The 20,171-nt window shown below is 42.3% G+C and overlaps 1 protein-coding gene across 8 annotated transcripts in view; it reads right to left on the bottom strand.

Annotated features, from left to right (window-relative positions):
• Positions 1–20,171, bottom strand: part of PLA2G7 (phospholipase A2 group VII) — a 45,143-nt gene that overhangs the window by 8,324 nt on the left and 16,648 nt on the right. For 4 of the 8 annotated variants that reach the window (XM_017345163.3, XM_017345164.3, XM_070074024.1 and 1 more), the window contains 5 exons: positions 11,622–11,764; positions 5,696–5,817; positions 5,105–5,249; positions 3,519–3,612; positions 609–677 (listed from right to left, as the gene is read on the bottom strand). In XM_017345163.3, the coding sequence (XP_017200652.1) occupies positions 609–677; positions 3,519–3,612; positions 5,105–5,249; positions 5,696–5,817; positions 11,622–11,730 (539 nt within the window). In that variant the 5' untranslated portion in view covers positions 11,731–11,764. The remainder of the gene's footprint in view (positions 1–608; positions 678–3,518; positions 3,613–5,104; positions 5,250–5,695; positions 5,818–11,621; positions 11,765–20,171) is intronic. The other 4 variants (XM_051855660.2, XM_017345165.3, XM_051855659.2 and 1 more) reach the window with 2 other exon arrangements.

Here is a 20,171-nt window from a genome sequence, read left to right as displayed (position 1 = left end):
ACACAAACAAAATTAATTACTTGTACGAGTTCCTTTCCTTCCTGCTCTAACCCATGTTCCTCAACTCCATCTTGACTCAGCTTCCCTCTGATCTTTCTTCTTCCCCTCTACATTGGTTTTAAATAAAGAGGACCCAAAGGGAGTTCTAGGGAAAGGAACTCCTCTCGAATTGTAGGTAAACATCGATTTTTCAGTCTTCACAAATCAAAGAGGCAACGTTAGCAATGCTGAAAAGTCTCTCTCTTTAATGACATCACTGCCACTTGGTAGCTGTTTGACTTTTGGCAAATTATCGTTTCCCACCTTCATTTTCCTCTGCCTCATGCAAATGATAACAATAACCCTCTCACTGAGTTGCTTTGAAGACTAAATAAACATGATGGTGTATGAAAATATCTAGCATGGTACAGGGCATTCAATAAATACTCCAGAGTATTTAGCCAGTTTGCTTTTTCTTTTTTTCTTTTTAATCTATATTCTCATTATGTAATCATAGCTGGAAATTCAATTAACATTTCTACAAAGCTTTATGAAAATTAGAAGTATAGTTATGGGCATTAACAATCTGTGTATTTGGTCAAAGAGTCCAGCTACATCGGGTAACATACCTGTGTTCTACAGCAGCAACTATAAACCCATGAGATGCCAGGTCAATGCCAATAGCAGAGTAAATTGTCCTTCAAAACAAAAAGAGGGAAGCATTATAATTACAAGCCTGGGTTATATAAAACAATTGGGAACATGGAGGCCATTATCCCACTGTGGTAGTGCCTAGGGCAGAGTGGGGATGTGTGTTTCTCAAAGAGGGGAGATTTTGCTCCTTAGGGAATATCTGACATGTCTGGAAGTGTCTTCATCATCACAACTCCGGGGAGCAGGGAGGTGCTACTGGCATCTTGTGGGGACACGGATGCTGCTAAGCATCCTGCGATGCACAGGACAGTCCTCCACCCTACCCCACCCCAAGAAACCACCTCGTACAAAATGTCAGTACTGCTGAGGTTGGGAAACCCTGGTGCAAACAAGGTCTATGGAAATTCTGAGTTTTATTTATTTATATTCAATTTATTGGAAGTAGGGGTGGAGAGAGAAATAAAAGAGAAACAGAAATCCTCCATCTTCTGGTTCATTCCCCAAATGTCTGCAACAGCCTGAGTTGGGCCAGGCCAAAGCCAGAAACCGAAACCCCTTTTAGACTTGCCATATGGGTGCCAGGGGCCCAAGAACTCAAGTCATCATTGCTGTCTCCTATAGTGCCCATTAGCAGGAAGCTGGATTGGAAGTCGAGTAGCCAGATCTTCAAAATGGGATGTGGGTGTCCCAAGCAGTGACTTAATTGGTGAGCCAAATGCTCACCCCATTTTGGGTTTTAATCTTGGCTTTGCCACCTACTAGATATAAGTGATTACTGAATTTTTGTTCTTACCTATATAATGGGGTGAATAATAAAGTATGTGCTCTAGGACAATTGTAAGGTTTTGATTAAGATGAAGTATGGAGAAGGGCATCACAGTATGGGTAGTAAGAGGATGGGACCTGCAGTCTGCCCAATGAGAGCAAACCTGGTTCTACCATGTATTAGCTATGTGCCTTGGATAGGTCACTTATCTTTTTTCTACCTTGTATCCTTATCTGTAAAAAGGTGATGTTATAAGATTTTGGAACCTGATTGGTATGGATCAAGTGAGTTAAGACACCTTCAGCGGTTATGATCATATCTGAAACAGGGTAAATGTTAGCTAACATTTAAATGACCAGAGCAGGTGAAGAGGTTAATAAACTATGTGTTACTAGGCTGCATTTACACCATCTTCCACATCATTCTGCACAATCTTTTTCTCTTATCACGTGTCTTATGGGAAATGTCCACAGAAAAGAAAAAAGGAAGTAGATGGGAACTATGTCTTTTACTATTAAAGATATAGGACCCATGCAGGAGAGGAAAATAGTACTGGGATCAGCAAACTTTTTTGTTGATGGGCAGAGGGTAAATATTTCTATCTTTGTGGGCAACACAGTCTTTATCACTACTATTCTGTTATTGTAACATAAAAGTCACACAGACAATATAAAAAATGAATGGGAATGGCTATGTTCCAGTAAAACTTTACAGAAATAGGCAGCAGGCTGGACTTGGCCCTTGGACTTGCCAATCACTGGTGCTGGAGAAATCAAATAACTAGCTTGACTGTGATTAAAGTGTTAAGATAATTTTTTATTTCAGGTACTAGCCGACTTCTTCCCAGCTGAAAGTCGCCTTTTATTTTCTGAAAGTCTTAAAGCTCCTTGAGGTAGAATAAGGGGAAGCTGCAGAGAATCTGTTAGAATCAAGGGAGAGGGTGTCCCGCTGTGAAAATGTGCTGCTCAAGCACTGTGCTACAGAGAACACAGCTTAGGAAAGACCCCATCCAGTCCCTGCACCTCTGGATCCATCGCCACATTCAAGTGGAAGCCAAGCTCCCTCTGAGCTACTCCCAGTGCCTTGGCACAGCATGGTGTTGAAATATTCCTATGAGATGTAGGGCTTGTTTGACAAGCATCTTCAGGTCCAGCGTGCCCTCCACCGGCCTGGTCCAATCTTTCTGAAACCCTTGTTACCTAATCCCTCTCCTTCCCCATTTCCTTCCCGGCTATCCAACCTATATCATGGTCGGAAAGGTCTCCCCATCTTTTTCTGCTCCTTCTCCTTTAGAAATGCCTTCTGCAGCTAATCCAATTTTACTGTGTCTCAGAATACCTGAGCTAACACAGGATGAGTCTGAGAGTATAAATAGTACAAAGTAGAAGGACAACAGCCAAAATCAGCATCTGCTCTGCTGTGAGGCTAATTCACAGGAGCTGGAAGGAAGGGAGGAAGAAGGGAGGGAGGGAGGGAGGAAGGCAGAGAGAAAGGGAGGGAGAGGCCGGCGCCGCGGCTCACTAGGCTAATCCTCCGCCTAGCGGCGCCGGCACACCGGGTTCTAGTCCCGGTCGGGGCGCCGGATTCTGTCCCGGTTGCCCCTCTTCCAGGCCAGCCCTCTGCTGTGGCCAGGGAGTGCAGTGGAGGATGGCCCAGGTGCTTGGGCCCTGCACCCCATGGGAGACCAGGAAAAGCACCTGGCTCCTGGCTCCTGCCATCGGATCAGCGCGGTGCGCCGGCAGCAGCGCGCCGGCCGCGGCGGCCATTGGAGGGTGAACCAACGGCAAAGGAAGACCTTTCTCTCTGTCTCTCTCTCTCTCACTGTCCACTCTGCCTGTCAAAAAAAAAAAAAAAAAAAAAAAAAAAAAAAAAAAAAAAAAGGGAGGGAGAGAAGGAGAGAAGGAGGGAGGGAGGGAGGGAAGGAGGAGGAAAAAAAAAAACACTGAAAAAGATAGGGCTAAGGGCACCAATAAGGACAGTCAATTCTTGAGGATCTCCAACCCCTCCAAGGTAGGAGCCAGCACAGCATTCCCAAATCTGCTGTTCCTTTCTTTGTAAAACAAATGTATCCAGTCATTCATTCCTAGAGGCTAAAATTGTTCAACCTCTCCAACACTACCTGAATGCTCCAAGACCATGAGAAAAAACAATGAGTGGATATTTTTCGCCAGTCCTTAGAGGGGAATTCCAATTTGCAGGAGTTGTCATTGAACCTAGGCAACAATAGGAGAGTGCTGTTAGGGTTTTTCCTGATTTGAATATTGTTAGTTAATTTATATCCCCTTAGCATAAAATCCTGACCCATGGAATTTCTCTCTATATTTTTATGTATTAATAGTAAATTCATTAAAAGGCCTGCTACTAGATACCCACCAATGAGAGACCTGATCCCTATGCTCTTTCCAGGTACCACAGAATAATTTTTTGTTTTCACTCCCAGCTCTGAACTTAAGGTCTACTTGAAAGTATATTTTTACTACTTGAAAGCATATTTTTCCAACCCCAGATTTTGGAAAAACTTCAAGGGAATGTTGTGAAACCAAACTACCAAGTAAATCTCAGGAACATCACCCTGAGAGCCAGAACCTGAGAACCAGAGACTCCTCTCATTTTGACTTGGTCATGATTTAGCCAAAGACGGAGTGATTGCTGGCTTTATCCCCTCTGAGGTAGCTATGGCTAAAGCTCTAGCATTTAGTAGCTATTGACTTTGGGCAAATTACTCAGACTCTCTGAACTTCAGATTCCTCTTCTGTAAAGTGGGGAAAATAATATTTATATCATGTATTTGTATTTAATTTAATTAGGTAATATGTATATAAGGCACCTATCCAGTCACAGAGTTGGGGGCTCAACAGTGGCAGATATTGTTTCCTGCTCCACTTCTCAATTGTTCTTGTCATCATTATTTTTAGAAATTATTTGTTTCATTTTCTCATCTTTAAAATGAATATGTGATCATGAGGACCAAATGTAATGATCATTATGGAAGTTTTTTAAATTAATTCTTCAATACCTTCAAGTTGTGCAGTTTTAACATTTTCATCATTTTTACTAGTAAGTCATTTTGAGAAAACTCTAAGGAGATGTCTCAAATGAATCTCCAAAGTTGGAGGCAGTTTTGAGGGAGAAATGTGAGGGCACAATTAACATCAGCTCAAGAGTCATATCTGGTCAAACAGATAAGGAAAGAAAAGTGTGTATTCTTGTACTCTAGCCAAATGGAGTGGTGAATTCATAGCAGTCTTACAGAGGCTGTCCCCTGTGGGAGGTGACAGGAATAAGGGAAAAGACACTGACATCGTTGTTTTGGATCTGGAGTGTTACAGTGGGTTCTACTTTCTTTCTCCTCTTGTGTAGACACGGAGTATTAGGGGTCATGGTCACACCAGTGAACCTGGTATTCTCACCACATTATTGCACCCTCACAATTTATAGGAAAGAAAGCCAAAGAGCAGCCACAGAAAGATGTTAGAGCTCACCTGATCCTCTCACCCACTCCCATCAGATTCAGAACAGACAAAATGAGAACTTGTGATTTGCTCCCAGCTGCTAAGGCTTTTCAGAAATACTTTCCCTGTCATCCTAGAAAAGGTTGAAGCTGGGGAAAAACTACTTTGTTCTTAACTGCAGAAATTCTTGTTATTTTCATGAATTTCTTTTTATATTCCAGAGCCTAGAACATGGAACCAAAAGAAATCTTACCAAATAATAAGCCCAAGATTTTGCCCATGAGGCTGTGTGTTCCAAGAAATTTACTAAGACCCAAAAAATACTCCTTGTTTGGGATCCAAAGGGTGTCAAGTTGGTCGTCATCTTGGGACGGGTAATACAAACGCAAGAAGGTGCCCTGTTGAGGAAAGAAATCCAAGCACTTTTAGGTAAGTTTGTTTCTCAAGGAGATTCCAACAGCACATTTCATTTGTAGGGAACCGCTAATGGGTCTGTCACTCACAAAGAGGTCCAGATAACTTTTTTAGGTGCTGTGATAGATTGCATCCAGCCAAGAAAGAGAAGAGAAAAAACAGAACAACAACATGCTTTCTGAGTATAAAAATGTGAGCAGTCTGGCACAGCCACTAAGAAGAACATTTTGTTAAGAGTTTATAGGTTAATTAGGTGACAGCAAAAAATTAAGAACAGCAAAACTAGCAAAAGGTTTCATATGAACCAATACAAATGACAGAATGAGTCATTCTCAGGTGATTGCAAGGTTCAGTATCTACATCTTCTTGTGGGATGTAGCAATAGTCAATATAATTCTATAAGGATAATTTGTGTTCATTAAAACATTACCTCATCAGAGTAATCAAACATCAAGTCTGTACAACCAACAGAGTAAGATCCATTTCCTCTGGGGATTTTAGTTTGGCCAATGTTTGCAGCAGCCATAAATGTTTGTATTTTATTGATCCATGCTGAAAAACAGGTTAATATTATGTTATTTGTCATCCATTTTACCCAAACTTTATTATGCAAAGGAATTCCAAAGGAATCAAGTGACTCCCCATAGTTTCTGGCCTCTTTCATTTCTTAACTAACAAAATCCACTTAAGTCATCAAAGGCTTACTGGGTACAAAGCATTGTGGGGAGTAAAAGATGGAGGTAGACCATCTCCCAAGGACCATCCCTCCTGATATGTGCAGCCTCACCCCTACCTTCTACTTCGATCTAGAATATATAAAACATAACTTCCCAAATATCTTGTTTTCTAAACATGAACTATGTCTCACATTCCATATTTGTGTTTAATATGTCTCATTGAGCCATCTCAATCTGATATTATTACTATAGAAATGTTAAAGCCAGTGGTCCCAAATTAAACCAAATAACATTTCCCGTCTCATTTTTCTGACTTTCCAATACAAGGTCTACAACTCCAGAATTCCCTGTCTCATGAACCCCAAGCCAGAAACCTGCAAAACATTCTATTGTTCTACCTCTTCCTTAACAGTCTTTTATATTCAACCAATTTTCAGTTTGTAACATTTGTCCTTAGCTTAAAATTATCTCCCCAATACATATCTGACCCTCTTGCTCAACTGTCTCCTGACCTGGCAGTTGCCATCTCTCCCAACTGTCCTGTATTTCTAGGGTCTTGCCCCTTCAAACACATCCTTTATACAGCTCCTGGAGTGACTTAAAGCACAAATCTCACTAGACAATTCTTAACATTTTACAGTGGCTTCCCATTTCCAAGTAATTCTTCCTGAAGGGGGAATCTTTTTGGAAGATGCTTTGGGGAAGTATTTAAGTCTACATACATTATGCCACTTGAGGCACAAAATGGACTAGTCCCAGTGTTCTGGCGTTAGAATGTGTTCAGATTCACAAGTGCACATTTAAATCCCAAGTTCCTGGGCACAGTAAGAAAAGCCCTCCATGAGCTGGAGGCCCATTGCCTTGTATAGTTCTGTCACTTCCCTTAATCTCCCTTCCTTGTGCTCCGGCATTTCTGAGCTACACAGCTGGGCTGTTTGACACCTCTGCACCTTTGTAAATTCTACTGCCTATGCTTAAAACGCCCTTCTCAAACTCCCATTCAACCTTTGACATCTATCTAAATGGATGGTACACCTTCTCTGGAAGCATTCCTCTAGTCTCTCAGACAGAATTAATTCATTCATCCTCAGTATTAGATTAATTCCCCATATATTCAAAGGTCAGGGGAGTAGGTGTAGGGTTTTCAAAAAACGTTCAGGAAACATGTATATTATAAAAAAATTATCCATGGATTTCCAAATAATTTTTTTCTTTTTTAAGATATATTTATTTATTTATTTGGAAGTCAGAGTTATACACAGAGAGAAGGAAATGTAGATATAGAGAGAGGTCTTCCATCTACTGGTTCACTCCCCAACTGGCCACAATGGCCAGAGCTGCGTCAATCCTAAGCCAGGAGCCAGAAGATTCTTCTAGGTCTCCCACTTGGGTGCAGAGGCCCAAGGACTTGTGCCATCTTCTACTGCTTTCCAAGGCCATAACAGAGAGCTGGATTGGAAGTGGAGCAGCCTGGACTTGAACCAGCGCCCATAAGGGATGCCAGCTCTGCAAGCTGCAGCTTTACTTGTTATGCCACAGTACCAGCTCCCCAAAGAATTTTTTCACACCAAGACAAACTTATCTTTTAATTCTATTTTTCTACAAAGTTTTTGAAGTTCCCTTGTATGTACTGTGTGTGTATTCATTCTTCTTATCACATTCTATTAAAATTATGTGTTTTTATATTCTGTCTCCCACACTAGGCTATTCCTCAAGAGTCGTACTTTGGGGGTCAGCACTGGGACGTAGCAGGTAAAGCTACCACTTGCAGTGCCGGCATCCCAAATGGGCACCAGTTCAAGTCCTGGCTGCTCCACTTCCGATCCAACTCTCTGCTAAGGCCTGGGAAAGCACTGGAGGATGGCCCAGGTCCTTGGACCCCTGCACCTACATGGGAGACCTGGAAGAAGCTCCTGGCTTCGGATCGGCACAGCCCTGGCCATTACATCCAATTAGGGAGTGAACCAGACTTCTCTCTCTCTCTCTCTGCCTCTCCTTCTCTCTGTGTGGTTCTTTCAGATAAGTAAATAAATCTTTAAAAAAAAAAAGAATTGTACTTTTATCTTTGTATTCTCTGATCTTTATGCAGTATCTGGCATATAATTAGTACTCAATAAATACATAACTGTGAAAATGAGCTGAACTAAACTGAATTCCCACAGAACTTTCTTGTTCTTCTTTCAAACCTTTTGTTCTATGTGTACACTCTTTTACCCACCTATACCAAAAATTTCTGTTCTCCATTGAGTCAAAATCCTTCTGCATAACTGCTGTTTCATTGTTTTCTTCCTTTCTAAATCTCAATTTCACATGTAACTTCAAGATGTTGAGTCTAAATATCCACCTATCAGACTCTGCTCTTGATACATTAAGCCAGCCCACTAGTTCCCCTCCATTGGACTATGGGAGTTGGTGACTGTTTTGGATACCTTTTGTGTTTTCCATCACACTCTGACTCTGCCAGACACCATGCTAGGCATGGCACCTGTGCTGAAATCATAGAACAATGCCCAGAACGATTTTGAGTCACAGGAAGACATTCATTTACATCCTCCATGCTGGTGACTCAGGTGCAAAGCACCTGTAAGTGATGAAATCTTTCAATACATAAGGCCTCACTAACTCAAAGCAGATCTCTGGGCCAATGTCACTGGCTCCACTCAGACCTAGGAAATAGGGGCTCCTGGACATGGCTCCAATTCTACTTAATCAGGAAGGTGTGTCCATTAATAATGTAAGCAACCCGGGCTTACATACTAGTGAGATCTTCTGGCCTGGCAGACATGTGTAACTTCATGTTCAAGTAGTAGTAGTTAGTTCCTAGGAAGGTAGGGGGTGAGATGATCCCGCTGTGAGTATTAGATTTAGGTGATCCTATTTAAGAGTCCATCTTTGCATCTTAGAAGCCTTAATTCTCTGGCCTAGGGAATTACTCCCCTCTCTGAACCTTACTTATAAAGAGGGGACAAAAGCACTAGACCAGCAGGAGAGTTCTAAGAATGAAGTGATAATGTAGGTCAAGTACCTTGGAAGAAACACGGCACATAATAGACAGACAACTGTTAAGAGATTATTTGTCCTCTTCCCTGGAGTTAGTTAACTTGACTGGCCAAACGCATGTTGAAGTCCTTAGAAGAGTTTCTGCAGATCTAAACTATAGCAAAACCACTGCTTCTAGGAACAGGTTCAAATTGCCAAGAATTTCCCAGGGTATTTTTGTTTTGTTTTGTTTTAATTTTAAGTGGAACATTTCTGGGTCTGTTGAATTACAAAAGGCTCTTCCTCTCCTATTAAAGACCAGGTACTGAATGATGGCTTTGTGGTATTATTAGGAGATGGCAAGTCCAGAGGACAGTAAGGAGGTGATATCCGCCATCCCTGCACCCACAGCCAGCCACGGTGTGGCTATGCTGGGATTTGCAGGGGGAGGCCTCTGGCTCTTGCACCTCAGAGGATCCGTGCTGCCTTGGAGACACTACCTCTAGAATTGGGGATTTAGGCCTACAGCCACATGTCAATTCCACACTGCGAAAGGCTCCTCTTGTGATATCTCAATTTCACTGACGTCCTGGGAACTTTTTCCAATAACCCAGCTATCCAAAATCTGCACTACTGAGGACCACCCCCAACCCCAACTCAGCATTCAGGAGCCATGGTTGAGTGAGGCTAGAGGTCTGCCCAGTCCAGGACACCTGACCTGAGAATGTCTCAGGAGAGGCTTCGGCTGGGTCTGGTTTTGGGCTGGGCCTTCAGGGTCCATGGCTGGTCAGTGCCAAGTGACTGCAGTAAATGCTTAGGGCCTCGACTTCCCCTCTCTGACTACCCCCCAGGAATCAGCACAGAGAGAGGAGAGAGACTTGTCAAAGCCTCAAATGACCACTCCCTTGATGACATACTTTTGTGGGGCAGAATTTACAAATTTGTCTTCCTATTTTTCTTTAACATTTTTAATAGGCATTTTTGCAACCTATCCTATGCTACTAATCTTTTACATAATTTTAACAGTGGTCATTTGTTAAATATTCCTGATATTCAGTCTTGGGTTTGGGGATGAATCCTGTCCATTCTCAGAAAATCATATTCTCCGATATGGCTTTACACTTTCCAGTGGGGAAATACAATGTCTCTAGTCCATATGTGTAAGTTTTTATCTTCATAGCCATATTTTCTACGTATTTATTTACTAAGAAAATTATAGTGAATTATCTATTACTTCAATCTTTTATTTAATAAGCTATTTCTAATAATTTAAAAATATGTATGGACTCAATTTTAGACATTTAGAATGAGTAGGCATTGGGCTCAGTATGGGGACTGCAAAGATGAATATAGTAATATCCTTGTTCTCAAGTTTCTGCCAGTCCAGTGACAGCTTTCCAGTGATTTTTTAAACATAAGGGGGTGGAAAACATGTCTTGAAATTCTTACTGTGTACCAATAAAAAAAAATGCCTGACATAGATGCCTGCTTGATGATAATTTGCCCATTATGTAAATTGTTACCTATTTTCAATCTATGGAAAGACAATGGAAAAAATGAACTTAATTTCAACAACATTGTAGGCTCCTTGAATCTGACTTCAAGCTCTCTTAGTCACCAGTGTATCTCTGATGCCTTAGCTGATAAATGTGAGATGAACGGATCTGTGAGATAATTATTCCATTTCCTATGCAAATAGAGATACAAGATACAGTTCCTCTCCTACTACTGCATTCATTGCCCCATTTATAAAGTAGGGCAAAATTTATCTCCAAGTTACGGAGTTATGAAAGTCCTTCTGTGTGTGTTATGACAAGGAGTCACCCATCAAGCCTGAAGAACTAGGTCCAGGGTGACCACATCCATCCAGGTGCATGAGTGTGTGGGCACAGACACCATTCAGAAGCTGCCTACACTGCTCTCCATACAAGAATGAATACAGAAATCCATGCATCACAACCCCCCTGGGATGAGCAGGAGCTCACAAAATTCCAGAAGCCATCTCTTTGCCCTAAAGGTCTGTCTTGGTGAGGTTCTAGGTACCTGTCTAGAGATGCCATAAAGGTCTGTCTAGAGATGATTGCCTCCTGGGTTGATCTAAGCTGTCCTCTTCTTCCCTCCTTACCACAAGATAAGGAAGAACAGGTGATCATGTCCACCACCTCTGGAGTTCCTTAGTGCCAACTTGTCACCATTCTTCCCACCATTAGGTAGAACAGATCATTTCCCTTGGATCCTAAGATCCTAAATTATCATCTTCTCATTCCATCCTTCTCTGTTAATAAGGACTTCGCATGTTGATCAAGACACCTGCCTTTTCTTCAATTCCATGGAAGCAGGCTTTATGGTTGCCTTGGCATGAACTCTAGGGCAGGTCCATGAGTGTACTTGAGTGGGAGAGGAAGGGTTAGGGCAGAGAAGGGGTGGCATTGAGGAAGTTCTCCATGGTGTTTGCAAGTTAAGCTTCTAATGTATCTTAAAATCGTTCTGTCCTGCAGTCATGATATCAAAGAACACTTTAATTTTAGGCAGCAAGAGGAAAAAATGAGGCCCTTTCCTCTACACTGGGAAAATAGAGAGTCTCGAAAAGCATTTCTTAATGGGACTCACTTAGAAATCCATACATGCAAATGCTCTCAGGCCACTTGGAGTCTGGAGGCAGGTCAATTACTCAAGCCCTTAAACGAACATACCTCTTACCTGATGATTTAATATGGGCAACAGGATTTACGTCTTGCCAGTCAAGAGGATGAACCAGTGTGAGGCAGCTGCAGAGGCAGAAAAGCACATGCAATTTGGGTGGTGCCATCTCGGAAGGTGAGCAGTGGTTTCAGCTTAACCTTCTTTACAGCAGATATCAAAAGGAAAAAAAAAAAAACATGCAATGAAGAGGGCTTGAATAGGCTGACAAATCAGTGAGGCTGAGATAGTAGTAACATTTGGAAAAAAAGGAACATGCATTTTTTGGACTGGATTTCAGATTGGCCTTAGAATGGAAAAATCCTTAGTCCTGCTAGATTGCAGTGCCCAGAAATAATACTTTTAGACTATTATGTGAGGGTACTTCAAAAAGATCATGAAAAATTAGAGTCAGACAATAAGCTTATTTTGCTGCAAATATATTTTGACATCCATATCTAGTTTTTTCTCAGTACACATTTTCCCTGAATTTTAGAAGGCTCCCTCATATGCATGGATTTCCAGATGTTTTTATACCAATATAAATTTATCTTTTAATTCCATTTCCATCAATTTTTGGGAGCAGCTTCATATTTTTGGTCTATTCAAATAACTGGTTTGGTTATAAAGGCTAACATCAAAATATAAATTATAACCCCTATACATCGTCATCATCATCATCATCATCATCATTATATCCAAAGGTATGTCTAGCACATAATAAACAGTTAATACATTTTAGCTAATGTTGCTTTCCATCATAATTCCACGGTAATTATATCGCTGAGTGGTGACTGTTTCTGATGCTAAAGGTGCTATATTTTTGGTAATATTTATAATCCCACTATACAATAAACTTTTAAAAAGCAGAGGTCAGGTCTTAATTATTGCCATTCATGCCTAACAGAAAGCTTGGCAGGCAGCTGGTGTTGAACAAATGTTTGCTGAATCAACGAATGAAACAATATCAGATTCATGATAATCATCAACAGCATTACAATTAGGATGTAGGCTAATATCTCTAATATCTTATGAGCAAAAACTGCCTTGTATGTGTGTATCACTTTTGCCCTTTAAAATTCATCCTTCCAATTTTTGTGCAAAGGAAATGGCTCAAGCCACCACCATCTCTCACCTGAATTCTGCTCAGCTTCATAGCAGATAGCATCACAGTGGAATAGGATCATGTGTAGAAGAGATTATATGAAAGTCAGGGGCTAGGGAAGGGCCAGGATCACTATTACTCCCTCACATGTCCACAATGGTCAGGGCTGGACCAGGTCAAAGCTGAGAGCTGTGGGACCAGTCTTGTGCTATAGCAGATTAAACTGGCACTTGCTGGGAGGCATTCAGAATTAGAATGCCAGCTTGAGTCCTGGTTGCTCCACTTCCAATCTAGCTTTCCTGCTAATGCATTTGGGAAGGCAGCAGAAAACGGCCCAAGTACTTGGGCCCCTACCCACCATGAGGGAGACTAGGATGGAGTTCCTAGCTCCTGGCTTCAGCCTGGTCTACAGACTTGACTGTTGCAGCCATTTGGAGAATGATATTTCTTTCTATTTCTGTTTCTGTCTGTGTCCCTCCCTTTCTGCCTTTCTATTACATAACTAAATAAACATTGAGAAGAAGTAACTGGAAGCTGGAACGCAATCCAAGTCTCCCCTGTGAGTGGTGGGAACCCAATTACTGGAGTTGTCATCCTTGCCTCTCAGGGTTTGCATCAGCAGGAAAGAGTCAGGAGCTGGAGCTGGGCATCAGACCCAGAAACTCCGATATGGAGAGCAGGTGTCTCAACCTATATTTTAATCTGTAGGCCAAACAGTTCTCTCTATGCCCACTATTTTTATAACAATTCACTGGCTTGGGAATGAATCCACTCTGAGAAACCAGCATTATTCTCTTCCAAGGATAGAGCTCCTGTGACCTACTTTCCTCTAGGCCCACCCTCTACATTTCCACATTGGAGGCCGAGCTTTCAATACAGGCACCATAAGGAGGCACATTCAACTCAAACCACAGCCAAACCATAGCACTTACCTTGTATCAAGCATTTCTTACAGTTCCTGGTACAAAATACCCTATTTAACGATAGCCAAAAGAATCTGTGAGTAATGTTTAATTGTGCCCATTCAATTGCTGAGGAAATTGAGGTCAGGGAAGTTTAACTGACTTATCCAAATCACATAGCTAGCCAGCACTGGTAGTAAGGCTTGTACCACAATGTCTGAGTTTCTGTTTGTAACTGACACGAGACATTGTCTATTTCTGCTTGCTATAGAACTATAATCTCCTACAACCAACAGATACAACAATCATTAAAATGATGCTAAAGTAATTGGAAACTACTTTCTGGATCAAGACGATAGTTAAAGATTAGAATTTTTTCTCTAAAAAATGAGAGTGTCTCATTGTGTTGGTCCTATTTGGTGGTACTTTGTAAGTTCCTGGAAGAATAATATAAAAATAATTCACATTTTCCATAACCTTGTTGAAGACCCCTTGTATTATATTTGGGGCAGCATGCTGAGAACCTTGGAAACTAGAGGATTGTGTCTGCATCAAGAAATAGGTAGTGAGTTTTTTTTTTTTTTTTCCCAAAAAAATCAGTGGAAGAGGTTGAGCTGAAGCCAGGCTATCTGCTCACTAGCTTCCAGGACTATCGCTCTGTTATGCAATCACAGCTTGACTTTTCCTCAAATAACAGCATCCACAGAAAGTATCTACAGGACTATGAGCAGAGCCCTTCAGAAAACTCCACCCCTGATGTAAGTGTCACTCAGTCCATGTGGCTGGGGAGGAGGGAGGGGAAGGGAAGACAAAGTGGAACACGTAAGGATATTAACAGCAATTTGCTGGACCATTAGCCCAAAGGTTAGCTTGCTCACAGCCCTCTGGTATGCATCACAGCTTTCCTGTCAGTAACCCCAGGAAGAGATAGATGCCCACAACTAAGACTCCTCCTACCCTGGTCCTCTAAGCAGCACTGGGGTGCTCTGCCCTTCCCATGTTTTCTACTAAGTAGTGCCAGGGCCATCACGTCCAGCCCTCTTAGGGGAGCAGGGCAGAATGAAGGGCAGGAGCAATGGTATGGACTTCATGCATGCTACAGAAGCTCTTGGGAAGCCTTTGAACAGAAAGATTCCTGAGCCCCAGCCTGTCCCCCGTCTTCAGAAGGAAGACCCATGATTCTCCTTTGAGCTCTCTAGGAGCGTGATACAGCCAATTCCAGAAAGTAATGTTCAAAAATTGTTGGTACTTTTCTCACTGCCGTACCATACATGCTGTGTGATCTCATCTTCAAAGTAATAATCTTATTTATTTATTTGACAGGTAGAGTTACAAACAGTGAGAGAGAGAGACAGAGAGAAAGGTCTTCCTTTTCTGTTGTTTCACCCCCCAGTGGCCACTGCAGCCGGCGCTGCACCAATCCAAAGCTAGGAGCTAGGTGCTTCCTCCTGGTCTCCCATGCAGGTGCAGGGCCCAAGACCTTGGGCCATCCTCCACTGTCTTCCCGGGCCACAGCAGAGAGCTGGATTGGAAGAGGAGTAACCGTTACTAGAACCCGGAGTCCATATGGGATGCCAGTGCCGCAGGCAGAGGATTAATCAAGTGAGCCACAGCGTCGGCCCCAAAGTAATAATCTTATAAATAATTTAATGATGGGCTGACCCCTTCACTCATTTGTTCATTTGTTCCTTTACTTACTCTTAACATCGCCTATGTGTCATTCACTATATTTGGTATAAAAAGATTTTTAAATGGATGTGATTTTTGTCTGCAAAGTGCCCAGCAGTAAGAGAGACTTTCAAACAATTACACTGATAGCTGTGATAGAATATTTGCAAGATATAACAGGAATAATGAAAGATAAGCAAATTTAGCTAGCACTTCCACTTTTCATTTCAGGAAATGAAAATCAATCTGACACAGAAAGGCTACGCAACTCACTCAAGTTTGCGCAGCAAGCCTTGGAAGGACAGGATGAGGTGGAAGGCTGTCATCCCTTACCCCAGTGTACTTACTGATAGGAGAAACCACGTGAGCATCCTCTCTCCTCTCTCTTCCCCACCTTCCCAGTGCCACTGGGAAGTTCTCGCACTTCTCTGCTGCCTCTGTCTGGTGTGCTTGTCAGACTGCCCAAAATAATGCCAGACAATGTATTCTGAGCAGTGCAGTCAGGAAAGGAAGTCTCTTTAAGGCCTGGATCACCAACGGCACCTGCACAAGCAGAGGCTCTTCTCTCTGGGCACAGTCAGGCTGCTCTCGTGCTCTGGGGCATTCTCTACATGCTTCCATGTTGGGCACTGATTCCCCTAACTGCAAGGCTGTGTTCACAGAACTGCTCCATCCAGTAGCCTCTGAGTTCCTCCAGTCTCATTTGTGTTTTTATTACTACTACTCCACAAAGGGCATAGCATATGGAATATGCCAATAAATATTTCTTGAATGGAGATGATGGATCCTTTCTTTTTGGTTTGGGTCACCAAGTAGCCCAGAAACATGTGCCCAGGTGATCTCACACCAGGTTTTGACTTCAAGAAAGACCCTCGTGGATAGTGGTCAATTGTTGAGTCTTCAGCACTAAAATCTAACTGTTACAGTCTGAAACCAAGCCTGACACTCGTAGTATGACCTCCTGAAAACTCTGTAATCATTTTGTACCTTTTCTCTCACCTGTACAGTGCAGCTATGGATAATACTAGTGCCCGGGGCTAAATATATGTAAAAACAGTGTTGGGGCCAGCACTGTGGCTCACTTGGTTAATCCTCTGCCTGAGGCACCAGCATCCCTTATGGGTGCTGGTTCTAGTCCTGGTTGCTTCTCTTCCAGTCCAGTTCTCTGCTAAGGCCTGGGAGGGCAGTGGAGGATGGCCCAGGTGCTTGGGCCCCTGCACCTGCATGGGAGACCAGGAGGAGGCACCTGGCTCCTGGCTTCAGATCGGCATAGCTCCGGCTGTAGCGGCCATTTGGGAGGTAAACTAACAGAAGGAAGACCTTTCTCTCTGTCTCTCTCTCACTGTCTAACTCTGTCAAATAAAAAAGAAAATAGTGTTATTGCGCATAGCTAAATCCACATATCAGCATACTCATTTCGCATTCCCAGCACCATGCATTGGCCAGAGTTAAGTAATTCCTCAATGAAAGTTAAGACAATAAAAGCAACAGTGCAGTCAACCAGGACCCTGAGATAGGAACAAGAAGGTTTCTTCTTTGTGGATTGACATCATTTCTTGATCATCATCCTCTCTGTCCATAGGTGGTGCTGCTGAATAGATTTCAAGCACTGTAATTAGCATTTCTCCTATACTTCCCAGGGGAATTCTGGGTCCCCCATCTTTCCTGTACTCCTCAGGTAATTAGTGTCTTGGTAATGCCTGGGGCACATCTGCAGGTCTAACGTGGCTTGCTGCTCAAAACTTATGAATGTTCTACACTCAGCTCCTGATCTCACTTTTGAAGGTGACAAATCCCTCATCTAAGCAAGCTACTAAGAAACACTGGCATGTTGATGATTTTACAGTGATCTGAATGTTTGTGTCCTCCTAAAAATTTACACATTGAAAGTCTACCCACAAGCGATGGTATTAGGAGGCCAGGACCTTCGGAAGATGATTTAGGTCACAAAGGTAGGTCCCTCATGTATGGGGTGAAAGACCTCACCACTTCCACCGTGTGAGGAAGGCACCATCTATTAGCCAGAAAGCAGCCCTTCTGCTGCCTTGATCTATAACTTTCCAACCTCCAGAACTCTGAGAAATAGATTTATGTTGTTCATAAGCCATGTGCAAGGTATTCATTTAGAGCAGCCTAAAGAGACTTCTTCATTAGCTTCCTTCTAGTTTTAGGATATGTGATGCCAGAGTGAGCACCTTCTTCATTAACTTCCAAATAACAGCCCTTTCTTTTAACCGAGATCTCCTGTTGGCGTGATATCAAAGCCCCCAGGCGTTTCCTCTAAAGGAAAGAATCTTGCACCATACAGGAGGCATGTTTTGGAGATGGCAAGAGTTTCAACGTCCTCTAAATCAGATTCCATCAGCAGTCATCCAGCACCTTCTGACTGCCAAGCTTCAGGCAGGAGTGAGCAAGGCTGCCCTCATTTACCCAGCATTGCAGTTAGGAGACAGTCGATAAACTGGGGGACTACAGTTATTCAGAGTATGGTTGTGTGTTTTGGAGAAATAGATAATGAAGAACACTGAAGGGAAAAAACACTTCAGCAAAAAATAGTTTCATCTCCTCTCTTATTACACTTAAAACAGGAACAGGATATTTGTTGTTCTACCTAATATGTGCTCCTAATTTGGGGCAACATAAACCATTCCTTTCTTAGGTTTCCAAGTGAAACAGGCAGTTCTGGCCAAGAAGTCCTTTGGGAATTGAACCACTAACTCCTTTTGAAACTAATCTAATGATGTGTGACAAAGAGCTAAGAATAGTCAGAATAAATTTTTGATACTGCTTTTTTAAAATTAGTTGTAGATTTTTTTTTTTTAAAGAAAACCCATATAAGTACTCCCTGCACCTAAGGGCTTGATGAAGCCTGCCTCTGGAGGTACCAGCAAATGTTGATCAACGTATCACAGGGATCTGCAGTGAAACCTGGATTTGGCTTTCTAGTGTCTCAACTTGTTTATTTTGGTTTTGTCGTGCATTAACTTTAGGCAGGAACTTGTTAAGAGAAGCAAGAAGCATTTTGTCTTTAATGGAGAGTTTACAATCCACAATCTGATTACTGGTTAATAAATCCAAAGATGTGATATGAGATGTAAATAGCTTTTATTGAGTATCTACTGTGCCAGCACTGTCAAGCTCCATACTTTCTATAGTCTCCAGTCCTAAAAACAAAGAGCAGTCAGGCAATATCTTTACCTTCATCTGATTGAGCATTGTGACTTATGAAATAGCTGAACTTCAAGCATAGCTTTTTCATAGCATGAATTTTCATGACCTTTATGATAACCCCTCTTATGAACAGACTTCAACAATTTCTTCACCAAAAAAATTTATCTTTTAATTATACCACAAGCTCTTTGATGTACCTTCATAGGTGATTTTTGTTTTCTTTTTTAAACATGTACTTGGCACATACTTGACATCTTCCCCTACTTGCCACGTTTTAACAAAAGTATCTCCAGACACTGTCAGATGCTTCCTGAATATTAAACTGCCCTTAGCTGAGAATCACTGGGGTACATAAAGAGTAAGCAGGCACAAGTGGAATATAAACCTGACCTGAAAGACAGGACAAAGCCAAACACTCAGAAAGGAACAGGGTTGCAAATCATCTTTGAGAGAGAAACTTGTAACTTTAACCATGAACCTCTCTTGCTAAGCATGTAGGTTTATCTAACATTGCACAGGACTTTTTTTTTTTGTTTGTTTGCATTGTGTGAATTTCTGTCTTATGATGCTGACTTTTTTATACAACAGCCTATGCATCAAACCAGTTGTGGATCCATTCATTCTTTTTTTTTTTAAGATTTATTGTTTATTTGAAAGTCAGAGTTATACAGAGAGAGGAGAGGCAGAGAGAGAGAGAGAGAGAGAGAGAGAGGGGTCTTCCATCCAATGGTTCACTCCCCAATTGGCTGCAATGGCCGGAAATGCACCGATCTGAAGCCAGGAACCAGGAGCTTCCTCCAGGTCTCCCACACAGGTGCAGGAGCCCAAGGACTTAGGCCATCTTCTACTGCTTTCCCAGGCCATAGCAGAGAGCTGGACAGGAAGTGGAGCATCTGGGTCTCAAACCAGCATCCATATGGGATGCTGGTGATTCAGGCCAGGGCATTAACTTGCTGTGCCACAGTGCCGGCCCCCATTCATTCTTTTGAACATCTACTAGGTACCATCCATGTGTCAAGCCCAGGGTGCCGAATACATGGTTGGCTTCTACCATAAGCACACAAACCTTATATAGGGAGACAGTGCAGCAAGCACTATACAACTATGGGAAATTTTCAGCCTTCACGAATTTAGTTAGAATATTGAATAAAGGGGCAATTTGAGACATATTTTGATAGAAATGGGATTAGTGCGGGCACAAGGGAGATTGGTCAATGCTGGGAGTGAGTGGAAATGTCAGAAGTCATGGAAAGCCCTCCTACAAGAGATCACACTGTATCTGACCCTCAAAAGAGGACTCCTCTCCAGGGTTTATGAAGTTTATGAGAAGGCAAGCGTCGTACACGGAGGAAAACGAGGGAGAGCAATGTTGTGATGCAGGTGGGGAATTGGTAAATTGGGTGTTAGAAGTTAGCAGAGGAATGTTGGGAGGAAGGAAGTTGGGGGCAATGGCAAGGGCAACAAAGGTGCACCCTGTACACAGTACCTCTGAGTTTGGACTTCTGTCTTACAGGTAATGGTATTTACAACTGCCCCCATGCCGTGAGGGCCTTCCACCCAGCAGATGTACAGAGTGATTCCTGCACTATGGTATGGTATCTGTGCACATCCTTAGCCAAAAGACATGTGTGTCACTTTCATATATTGAGAGTTATGGTGATTCTAAAGTGGAAGGGAGCTATTGGCCCCTGAACTCATGCAGACACTTAAAGCCCATGGCCATGA

Source organism: Oryctolagus cuniculus, chromosome 5, assembly GCF_964237555.1.
Source record: "Oryctolagus cuniculus chromosome 5, mOryCun1.1, whole genome shotgun sequence".
In the NCBI taxonomy this organism is placed as follows: domain Eukaryota; kingdom Metazoa; phylum Chordata; class Mammalia; order Lagomorpha; family Leporidae; genus Oryctolagus; species Oryctolagus cuniculus.
Note: the sequence above shows the minus strand (reverse complement) of the source record. Positions and strands in the feature narration are given on the sequence as shown.